At 44.6% G+C, this 12,500-nt stretch overlaps 1 protein-coding gene across 3 annotated transcripts in view; it reads right to left on the bottom strand.

Annotated features, from left to right (window-relative positions):
* The window catches only part of mark3b (MAP/microtubule affinity-regulating kinase 3b), a 131,407-nt gene that overhangs the window by 109,317 nt on the left and 9,590 nt on the right, over positions 1-12,500 (bottom strand). For all 3 annotated transcript variants that reach the window (XM_063223690.1, XM_063223691.1, XM_063223692.1), the window contains exons 2-3: positions 6,455-6,649; positions 4,098-4,151 (exon numbers count right to left, since the gene is read on the bottom strand). In XM_063223690.1, coding sequence (XP_063079760.1) covers positions 4,098-4,151; positions 6,455-6,649 — 249 coding nt within the window. The remainder of the gene's footprint in view (positions 1-4,097; positions 4,152-6,454; positions 6,650-12,500) is intronic.

Here is a 12,500-nt window from a genome sequence, read left to right as displayed (position 1 = left end):
GAATGCGTTTCAGACAGACAGACCGACGGACGGATAGCTGCATCTGCTAAACTGCATGCATTCACAACAATAAATATTTTGCCATGGGTAAGCATGTAAATAGTCCTGTAGTCCTGTAAATGCTCGGCACAGCTGCTGACGCACAACCCCTAAACTTCAATGACGTGCAGTGCTAGCTGTTCTGTTCTGTTGCTAATGGGTCATTGACCTTATGAGCAGCAAACATCAGGCCGTGCAACTGCCTCTAATGCCACTAGTGTATGAATTAAATTATTAAAATTTTTACTGGGTTACATAAAAATATATTCCTTCCGTATAAATGAAAATGTTGTACAATAAATCAATGCATTCAACGTCACACAATAGTGGCAATGGCGGTGGTTGTGCCACCCTGACTGCTACTGAAAACGTCAACCCATTGATGCCAAAAGCATCTACAAAAAATTACAGGTGAATGCCTAACCCCATTTAGAGAAAAGTTGATCTCGGCATATAAAATCCGAAATATCTCAGTCTCTGAAGCACATTGAAACAGGAAATGAATTGCATTTAAACTCAAAGACCCTCATTTTGCAATACAATGTGTTCATTCAGCTCTAACATACCAACATGTTTAATAAAAAATATCTCTACTCTCATGAGCCTGAATGTTGCGTCATGCAGCTTCAGGCGCCTGCCTGGGTCAATGTTGCGCAACACAACACCCAGCATCAATGGGTAAATGACCTTGATGTTGTGTAGCAGCCTAATTACTACACCATTCTCATGTATTAGTGAAAGCATGGACGGGACGGGCCCGTTCGCCTGCTCTTCTCCAGAGAGGGTTTGGCTCATGCTTCAAAGTGCAAGTACTGCACTTCCTCCACAAAGGGGAGAGACAGGGATCACTATTGGCAGGACCATAAATTAACTTTTTTCCATCACCTGCCAAAATGGCCTGTAGATGTTAATCCCACTAGCAAAACACGCACTCACGAATTCAAAGTGGCTACTAAGTTGGTCTTTTCTAATTTCACCAGCATTTGGCCAGTTGGCTGGTGTTAATTTAGAGCCCTGCATGTCGGTACTTCAGAACAGCAGCACTGGTGGGGTGTGGGGACGTAGTGACACTGTTGAGAGTAGTGGTGGTGGTGGTGGGCTAAAACATTGCCTGCACCAGCCCAGGCCAGGCGCAGGACAAAGCCTGCGTGACGAAGGCAGTCGAGGCCAGTTGGGTTCAGACTCCATTAGGCCAGCCCAAAGCACTTGGCAGGGCAGGCCATAGTCAATCCATAATGGCCAGGACTCTAAGTACTGGGATGGGATGAGGACGGGGAAAGAAGTGTGAGTGTATGTGTGTGCGTGTGTGTGCGTGTGTGCGTGTGTGCGTGTGTGCGCGCTTAGGAGTCATGTTCAGCACAGTCAGTCTGAATTCCAGACAGACAGACAGACAGACAGAGAGACAGACAGACTGTCAGACAGACAGAGAGAGAGACAGACTGTCAGACAGACATACCAGCTCTGTCCCCCCTCCACCACCATCACCACCACCACCACCACCACCACCATTACCATCACTACCACCACCATCACCACCACCACCACCACCACCCCTCAGTATGTTCTCTACTCCTGCATGGAACCGCACACTGTGCCATTGGGGGGCTTTCGATTGGCCAGCAAATGGAAAACTAACAAAATCAATGACTTGGAAAAACAAGTGCCACCTAATTACACGGACGGGACAGGACGAGGGGGGGTTGGTGTGTGTGTGTGTGTGTGTGTGTGTGTGTGTGTGTGTGTGTGTGTGTGTGTGTGTGTGTGTGTGTGTGTGTGTGTGTGTGTGTGTGTGTGTGTGTGTGTGTGTGTGTGTGTGTGTGTGTACAGTGACACCATCGCCCCTCTACGCAGCCTCAACGTGACAACACGATCCATACAATACGCAGTGGGAGATGGGGAGGTTAGGTGGAGGATCGCTTAAGGTCAAGTCGAATAGAGTGGTGTGGGGCGGGGCCGAGTTAGAGAGGGTGGGGCACCGTGGTTTAGTCAGCAGAGCAGAGCGAGGGCCCTCTTGAAGCAGGTGCTGAAAGTTTGTCCCTCTGAGCGGGTGTAACGGAGGCTAACTAGCAGAGTGTGGCGTGCAACATTAGTAAAACCTCCCTCCCGAAGCCTCATAATATATCAGAAGCGCTCAGTTATCAGACTGGTCCTTTAGATCAGCGGTATCGCGCCGTGCCTCCCATGCCCGAACTGGAGCGTTGATTAGTAGGTGGCGGGTTTGAGCCCCAAGTTGCGGACTGCACAGGAACATCTCAGAACCTGTTTCCACGTAGCCGATTTTCGAAAATGCATTGGTTTTGGCCTTCTGTCTCCACGTAGCCAGAGTTTTAAAATCCACTTCAAAAATACGGCTTTAAAAATGTCCCATGGCTGAACAGATAAGACAAGAACAGTCCCAATGTGATGACAGTTGAGGGGCCTTTTTGCAGAATACATAAAAAAACACACACACCACACACATGCCTAACAGGCATGTAGGGCCCCACACGCGGATACAGGACTGTGACCCTGACCGTGACCTCTGACCCCAACTCGTAACCCCAGTGAACCCCCTCCTCTGGGAGATTAAGGCAGATGCACCCTCGGTTTGGCCTGCCGCCTGTGCTACAAAAGGTTTGAACTCAAGCACCTCTAAAACAGGGGTGGGGAACCTTTTTCATTCGAAGGGCCACTTCAAATTCATCCAAGGCCTGTAAAAGTCCTCAGAGGGCCGTACTATGAACACAAACCAGGATTTCCCTGTGCACTTTAGACCTATATTGAAGGCAGCCACCTTTAAAACAGTCCCCACCGTTTCTCGGTCCCCTGAATATACCTTAATTGTATTGGAAATGTATTTTCAAAGATTCCTTTACAAAATATGTCACATTTCATGTGAAGCTGCATAACATTAAAATTATATCGGGGGCCGGATAAAATGGCCTCAAGGGCCACAAACGGCCCTCGAGACATAGGTTCCCCACCCCTGCTCTAAAAGCACAATTCAAAGGCCATTTTCTCATTTGCCATGGGGATTCTGAATGGGGGAGAAGGCCCCCAAAAGTTGCTCTGTCTTGGCTGACAGCGGGGAAACTTTATTGTTTTCTCCACAGAGGCAGCTAAGCAGAAGGTCAACGGGCAAAGGGAGAGGATAGGAGATACTAGACTGAAATGGAGCCAGAAGGTGGCTTTGTTGTATTGAGAGTAATTCATTTCCTGCCTGATTGGATCGGATCCTTCCAATCACTAATGTCTTGTTGTGAGACGCATAATAAATACTGGCCATTAGTCTGCAATGTACACACACATACTATAGAAATGCAGCGCCGAATTGTCAATCAAAACACTACTCAGCTCACTGAGTATGGATCGGATCTATCCAATCACTAATGTCTTGTTGGGAGACGTACACACTATACAGTATGCATGGCTATAAGTCTGCCTAGTACACGCACATACGATAGAAATGTAGCGCAGAGTCGACAATCAAAACAGTACACAGCTCACTCACTAATGAACAAGAGACTGTACCAATGAAGACAGCTTCATCTGAACCAGAACCAAACCTCTCTGTAGAAAATAAACTGAAGTAATATGGTTTGGTTAACCAAGCCAACCTCGCCGCGAAACCTTCTCTCGCATTCTGAATACTACAGTTGCACACTACAGTTGAATCCCAGCCAAACAAAACAGTTACTTTGCCAGTCACAGGTCTCACCACCAACCATCAAGACCAACACCCCTCGGCATATTATTCACCCATAACACACTCACACGGCGTGCACATACACGCGCACACGCGTGACGAGCACACGCGTGACGTGCACACGAAAAACAACAGTCATGCTGGACTGTGGGCTTCATACACACACGCACGCGCACACAGGAAAAACAACTGTCACACTGGACTAGCGGGGCAAGCGTTGGCCCACGGTGAACATTGCTAATACTTCGCATGCCTTTCCACTGATACACACAATGACTAGTTGACAGACGGCAGCAGAGAAAGGCCACGGTCAAAGATCTTATCAGGGCCGCGGGCCGACTTGAGTAGCGTAGCGTAGCGTAGCGGTGTTTACCTTTTGAAGACTGGTAGGATTCAGCTGTGTCTTATCTATGATTTTGATGGCAACCTGCAACACAAACAAAATGAGAGAGAGAGAGAGAGATGGGAGGGGAGGGGAGGGCAGGGGAGAGAGAAACATTAAGACACTTTTTTTTTAGATACAAAAAGAATGTTGTAATCAGCTTAGCTGTATAACTGCTTCCATCGTTATATTATGTCTGGGAGACGCGTGTTATTCTAAGTGAGAAGCAAGACATTAAAAAGAGAAGTCGTGGAAGAGTAAACTTAGAAGTATTTTATATTAAAAAACTAAGCAATGTAACTAAAGTAGCTAGTCAAACTGTACTGAACATCGGCTTTCAACATTACATTGTAATTAGGATTGCATTATCCAAAATGGTGAACAGTACTTCTACAAGGCCAAGTAAATATGTGATTTACATTAATGGACCCTATGAAACAGTACATGGCAGCTGAAGATTTATGACGTCCAGCTATTGTTCCCTCTAGCTCTCTAGAATAGCTATACTCAGATTTTGCTATATGTTTACTGCAATGTGCAATGTGCATTAGGTTTTTGTCCATGTCTTGTATCCATGTATCTATGTACGCTGTCAGACACCTTAATTTACCTCAGGATTAATAGAAGTATTCTACTCTAAATTAACACGGGTCAACCGGCCAAATGCTGGTTAACATTCAGTTTGGCTGGTACAAAACCGAACTTATTAGCCACTTTGGTGGTAGTGAGTGTATGTGTGGATAATCATATTTAACATCCACAAGTCAAATTAGCAAGTGATGAGAAAAGTTAATTTAGAGCCCGGATTGTACATACATGTATATTGGCTGGGGACCATTTCAGATGACTTTGTCCTGGCCATAACTCCCAACTCTCAGCTCAGCTCAGCTGAAAAGCAGCAGCACTAGGCTTCTGTTAATGGGGGCTACAGTACGTCCTTCTCTAGCACTCCAGTGCGGCCAGCTGCCAAAGTGTGTACTGATGAGGACAACAGCAGGCAGAGAGCACATGCAAATGCATGCATGCAAGTCGACAGGCAAGGCAAGGCAATGCAAGGTCATGAGCCTCCACGCTTGGCCGCACCACACGTAACGTAAGAGCAGTGCACCAGTTCACCAAACTTTTTCTGCTGAGACCCTCTTCTGAACTTAAGGATATTTTCGCAATCTTCCGCCCACATTTTCCAAATGGCCAAACATTTTTGGTCCCCTAATAACAATGATTTCAAAAATTGAATATTATTTAAAGATTAAATGCATTTATTAATAATCATACCACTAAATGCTGCTGCTAATAATCAATTTATGGAATGCGGAATGGTTATTTCATATGAATTTTCAATGTTTTATTCAAAAAGTCCCTTCTCTCCATGACCCCCCAAACCCGCAGAACCTCCCCAAACCCCCATTACACGGACTCCGTCGGAGACAAAAAAACTTCGGGAGGGGTAAAAAAGTAAAACCTGTAGCTCAGTCAGCAAGAAATGCTAATGTTAAGCACAGGATAATACCACAGTACTGTGACTTCCTCTATTCTGCATCTCATGAAAAAAAAACATACATGTCTGAGTTTCGTGTCAACAGACAAAAAAGGGCTAGGCTACATAAGCCACAAAACGCTGAATAATCATGTAGCATGCAAATTTAAGGTTGGAGGACGAGCTACAGTATGTTGTTGCCTTCCCAAGTCACGTGGAGGGAACAGCTTAAAGTTCATAAAGGTTGGAGCAGGCGTCACCCAACAGTTTTTCTCTTCTTTTAAGGGTGCTGACAAAAATATTGTAAAATTGAAAAATGAGAAAAGGTTGCACCATGCATAGGTTTCTTTATTACACAGACGCATTTCGGCGTTCTGCCTTCCTCAGTGTGCAGCTGAAAGTGAAATGGCATGTGGCGTTTCAGGGCCTATACCTAAGTACATTCCATCTTGCTCTGCTCTTGAAAAGAAAAGACAACAGTTTTTTAAAGAAGACACTATTTTTTGTATTTTTAATAAGGTCCCACCTTTAAAGGTTTTAAACTTTTTGAAATGTATTGATGTGACCAAACGTATTTAATGTATTTTATTTATTCAATTATTTTTTATATCATTGTTGATTTTTAATGTGAAGTGAATTTTGTTACCTGTACTGGCCATGAAATAGCCACAGCTGCATAATTGGCCATAAATGCAAACAAACAAACAAACAAACAAAGCCTATACCTAACGCACATTCTTTTTGTCAGGGGACACTCTGCAAACTATTCTCTCTGTAGTGTTGACGATATGTAGTATGTACCTCTGAAGTGTTGATGGCAAAAAAAAAACAGACACACACACGCACGTATGCACACACACACGGTACCCACCTCTCGGCCAGTGAGGATGTGTCGTGCCAGCTTGACCTTGGCGAAGTTGCCCTTTCCGATCGTCTTGAGCAGCCGGTAGTTGCCGATGTGCGGCTGCTCGTCGGCACAGGAGGCGATGGAGTTCCGGCAGCGCGCGCCCGAGCGGGCGGCCCGCGACGACGACACCTCACTGCGGCCATCACTGTGGGACGTGTGCTGTGGAGAGAGGGGACAGAGAGGAGAGATGGAAGTTAGTGATGTTCACAAAGGTTAGTGATGATAATACCACACTGTGGCAGTCACTGTGAGGGAGTGGTTAGAGAGAGGTAGAGGTTAGTGATGACAACATCTCACTGTGGCCCTCATGTGTGCTGTGGAGGGAAGAGAGCGAGATATGAGAGAGAGAGAGAGAGAGAGAGAGAGAGAGAGAGAGAGAGAGAGAGAGAGAGAGAGAGAGAGAGAGAGAGAAAGGTTAGTGATGTTGTCGGGGGAATGTCAAGGTAATGATTCTGAGAGCAACTTCTTGAGCGATGTTTGGAGCAACAACATGCTGCTACCATGTCATGGTGAAAGACAGTCTGAACACGATACATTTTATTGTTCCATCACCTGAAGTCTAAATTTCGATTTTAAGATTTCCTGATTTCTGATGGGGTAGGGGGGGAGAGATGGAGAAACCCGAGGTCAGTTTAGGGAAAGCTTTCATGCCTTTATTTGGACTGGACAGAGAGTGAACGAGAGGAAATCAGTAGTGAGCAAGAGACTGGGAGGTATCAGGAAATGACCTCAGGTCGGACTCCAATCCAGGGCAGCCATGGCTCAGTGGATAGAGCACTGGCCTTTAGATCAGAGGGTTGCAGGTTCAAATCCCACCCTTACCAGCACCTCCAGCCATGGCTGAAGTGCCCTTGAGCAAGACACCTAACCTCAGGTTCAAATCCCACCCTTGAAAAACTGAAAGAAAAGTCCGCGACACCAAGCTCCCGTTGCTCTTTTTTTAATGTGACGTAAAAAAAGAGCAATGGGAGCTTGGTGTCGCTGACTTTTCTTTCAGTTTTTCATGGCATTTTTGCTGGTCCTGAACCAATCTTTTTGAGACGGATGTGCGTGTTTTTTTTCTCTCTTTAGCTATTCAAATCCCACCCTTACCAGCACCTCCATCCATGGCTGAAGTGGCCTTGAGCAAGACACCACATTGCTCCAGGGCCTGTAAGCAATACCCTGAACCTAAATAAGTGTAAGTCACTTTAGATACAAGCGTCAGCTAAGTATAATGTCATGCAACAACCCAGATTGATCTGCAGGTTTTTAGTAAGCTTATGGCACATCAGCCATGGACATGTTCTGAGATTGCTGATGTGGTTTGGGGGAGAGTGACACAAGTCAGAGATCGTGGCCCTACCGTGGCTCTAACGATAGGGCACTGGGTTGCTATGCTGGCGAACCGGATTCGAATGAGGCCTGGGTCATTTGCCAATCCTTCCCCATCTCTCTCTCCCCACTCGTTTCCCGTCTCTACTTACTGGGGGATTAAGGTGTTAAGTAACTTAATCTTGATTCAGATCACGAATTTTGAAAGTGAAAAGTGAAAGCCCACTGGGAAACTCCAACTCCCATTGTCATTGTGACACAGCACTCCACAGCACACAAGTGAACACTGCACACTGCACACAACGAAATTGCATTTATGCCTCACCCGTGCAAGGGGGCAGCCCTCAGTGGCTGTGGGTGGCTCAATTTTGACATACAGTTTGATATACACCCCACGATCTTAGAATAGGTTACGAGAGGCAACCAATATGAAAATGTTTAAAAATAATAATGATGATGATTTGAAGCACAATCACATCATATCATGTGGTTGTTTTCTGGACTGAGAGATAACAAAACTTTGAAAGGACGCATCATAATACTGCTTCCTTGCATCACGATATACGACTCTGCATATCACGATTTCTGGGTTCGACACAATATTGTTACAGCCCTAGTGCAAAGTTATCAAAAACCTGTTCAGAGGTAAAATCCCTGTGCCGTTTCCCACCAACACAGCTGAGTACTGAGTAATTAGTCTAGCAACTGTCTTGAGTACTCATTACGATCAACTGATTGAATGCTGATTGGGTTTTTATTTTCTGAACTCCTGAGTGACACCTCTGGCATGGTGGGGGCTGGGGCTGGAGACACATAGTGATAGAGATGGAGACAGACGCCATGACGCTGCAAAAAATGAAAACAAAGTCATATCATAGGTGCTGCAAAAGAATGAAGACAAAGTAATAGGCACAGCCAAGGAATGAAGACAAAGTCATAGTCGGTTTCAAAACCAAAACGACACAAGGAGGAGGATGACATAATTAAGACACCAACGCCAAGCCCTGCAGCAGCCAATATAACCATCTGATGGGTTTGGGCGAGCAAAGACAGAGGCCAGCCCAGTGCACAGTTGGCAAGGCAACAAAAGACACCAAGTCAACCAACAAAGGCAGACAGTGCGTGTGTGGGGTTCTTCTCTATTACAGACAAGCACTTTCGGTCCGGTGAGTTTTCTGCAGATTTCTTTATTATCACTGCTCCAGAGGAATTGAAGCAGGGTAACACCCTAGCGATAGAACACCATTCTCGCTGATCTTCCAAGGTAGGATGCACACTGACCTGTGTCACCCCAGGGCATTTATACTCTGGGCCCCATGGCCCAGCCCCATGGCCCTTTACAGATGCTAATTAGCTCAATCACACCTCAGCTGAGCTGACACTCAACACAGATTACAATGCTGACACACTGGAACGATATATACATAAAGTCACAGACATATATCTATATTCCTGCATATACATGTACATATAATAATCTGCATATGAATCATATAAGAATAAAAAATTAACCACACGTGAACCAGGGCTTGATACACTGCCACCTGCCAACCGGCCAAACGCTGGTGAAATTTGGGTGTGGCTGATAATAATTTCAGTGTCACTTGCCAGTTTGGCAGTTAGCTTATTCTATGGTATGACCTATAGGAATAGCCTATATTCTGCACTCTGCCCCTTTTGTATCAATTATTTGTAGATGTTTTAGAGAAAGCTCAGTTACTCAGTTTATATTTGTATGATTTATTTCCATGTAGACAGCTGTGAACTCATTTTCTTGCTTTAGCACCTCATCATCTGAGGTTAGATGTAAGTTTACTATATTATGATAAAAAGAAACATATCAAATGTATGGCTACTAGAATAGCTGAATGGCTAGTGACTTGAGAAAACTACTAGCCACAATGGCCAGCAAGCAAAAAAGTTACCGTAAAGCCCTGGCGTGAACCACAACAATAAATAGCCTACATATACCCTGACTTGTACTATGAGACCATGAGTTATACTATGAGAACAAACAAGTCATTAAGGTCAGGTAGGCCAACTGTTGTTCGCAAACTCACATGCCCTAACCCATTTAACTCCTGCCGTCCTTGTACAATTTATTCTTGTGTATGTTATATGCAGGGCTCTAAATTAACTTTTTCCACCACCAGCCAATTTGGCTAGTGGACATTTTTTCTTACCAGCCAAACAGAAGTTCAACAAGCCATTTTTTTTTTATCTCGCCAAAATAAACTATGCTTTAGGCTATTTTTTTTTATTTTTTTTTATTTTTTTTTAATTATGGTCATTTTGTTCAACTATTTCTACAACACAGATACACCATAGGCCTGCATAAGCTACTATATGCCTACATAATAAGCATATTATAGGCTATATATTTTTTTCATTATTTTTCAACTTCTGCTTTATTTTTTACTTTCATTACTTAGGCATAATCAATTTGATTAGTTTTTGTTCAATTCCTCTGAAAACAGCTGAATCACATCACACAAGCCACTCACATAACAGACCTTTAACATACAGTAGGCTAACCAAGCACACAGCTTAACACTACAAAACCTCACATAGGCCTACGCACACCCCAAGGAAGGAGAAGAGATGAGAGGAGAGAGGAGGAGCTCTTCTCTACCATGCGCAACAAAATGACAAGAAGCCTAGTTTAACTAAAAGTAAATAATATCTCGGGAATATTCGCTTCCGTTGTTACTTCGACAGCTTCGTCGTTGGTTGCTTTTTTTTCTTTCCGATGGCGTGGGCTTTCCAACTTAGTTGCGCCAGGACTCAGTCGGAACATTTCAGAAGACAACTGAACTGACAGCTACGGTCACACTACTCTGACAGTCAGCTCTCCTCCTCTGCCCTTGTCGCTATTTCGTTCCACAGCCACTCATTTTTTAACGTCACTATTATTACGGTTACAATTACTACTAGCATTCACCAACGCACAGAACCTTGCGCATTCTCATCACTCGCACAAAACATAGTCTACAGAACAGAAGTAGCTCTATGCATAATCTGCGTAACTCCTGTTATTGAAACGGCCAGGGCCTCGCTGCTTCAAAAATGCAGCCTGTTACAGCAATGTTCATATAGCAGTAGTGACGTTAAAAAGGTTGTAGCGAAAGCGACGAGAGCATAGGAGGAGAGCTGCCTGTCAGAATAGTGTGAGCGCAGCTTAGCTGACAGAATGTTTTCAATCCTGGCGCGCGCAACAGCATGGAGTTGCCGCTCGCTGCACTGGAAAGCCCACTGTGGGAGGCTACGTCGTGACGCTAGTGTCCATGGGTAATGTAGGGAATCTCGCCGTCTAACGTTCGTCAGAGCAGCGGTTTACCGTTCATAATTTATTGTACTCGGGAACTACTAGCCAAATTGGCGGGTAGGTATTTTTTTCTACTAGCCAAAATGAATTTTCACCCCTGTTTGGCGTGTTGGCGTGTGTTAATTTAGAGCCCTGGTTATATGTGTCATGTAGCTTATATGTAACGGCTCCTATCTCTCTCTCAAACTGCAAAACCAGTTCACCTATGGGCACCAATAAAGTAAACTAAACTGAACTGAACTGAACTGAACAATGCATTTATGTTTGTTTTCTGGTCGACATTATTCATAGGCTACTGTACGTGGCTGACAACATAAACAACAGAGAAAGAGAGAGCAAGAGATGAGGAACAGGAAGAGGAAGGGAGGGGTCATGTCCAGGGCCGGATTAACGCACAGGCTAGACGTGGCTGCAGCCTGGGGGCCCCAACCTCCCAGGGGGGCCCTGATTGGCCAAAAGTGAAAAATTGCAGAATTGTGACAAGATGCAATATTGAGGAATTAATCTGTCGTGCCTAGCACAGTTGGTAGACATGTTATCATTAACTCCTAGCAAGCAATTATGACACTCTCTATTAGGGCTGGGTATCGCAGCCATGTTCCTGTATCGATTCGATTTCGATTCTTAGGGCTTTGAATTGATTAATCACGATTCGATTCAATTCGATTCGATTCATTCTGAATCGATTCAATCCGTTCCCTTCTTGGTGCCAGGATTTCCCCCAAAAGATGCTGTTGCCTATTTTTATATATAAATGTCAAAGGGCTGTGGCTTGACAGTGTTAACAGATTGCTAATTTGTAATAAGTAGGCCTAGGCCTAATTGACTAATACCTACTGGGTATTTTCCATAGACCTAAATTAAACAAAAAGAACAAAAAGAAAAAGAAGCAAAAAATCGATTTTGTGCCCTGTGAATCGATTCTGTGAATTTTAAATGATATCGATCGATTATCGATTGAATCGATTATTTTACCCAGCCCTACTCTCTATACACATTTGTTGCTAAATTTGCCTTCTGGGGGCCCCACAGCAACCTGTAGCCTAGGGGCCCCAGGCCATCTTAATCCGGCCCTGGTCATGTCAACACAACACCATGGAAATAGTTAGAGAAGGTAGGTCTACTCTGCACACTGGGGAGCAATGCCTGCCGAAGATCCAGGGTGATGGAAACATTGCCGTTTTAATTTATTAAAGTTTATTTATTAGAGCGCACTAACCCAGTGTGCAGAGTGCAAAGTCAAACCAACCTTCTTCAACTACTTGACGCATTTGTCTGGCACCTACAGCAAGTGACCTTGCATGTGGGCACCTGACCTTACCCAAAACTCCAACACCATGAAAACAGCCCTGGTGAAAGAATCAAGTCTAG

The sequence above is a fragment of the Engraulis encrasicolus genome, chromosome 18, assembly GCF_034702125.1.
Source record: "Engraulis encrasicolus isolate BLACKSEA-1 chromosome 18, IST_EnEncr_1.0, whole genome shotgun sequence".
Taxonomy (NCBI): domain Eukaryota; kingdom Metazoa; phylum Chordata; class Actinopteri; order Clupeiformes; family Engraulidae; genus Engraulis; species Engraulis encrasicolus.
This window is presented reverse-complemented; position numbering and strand designations above follow the sequence as displayed.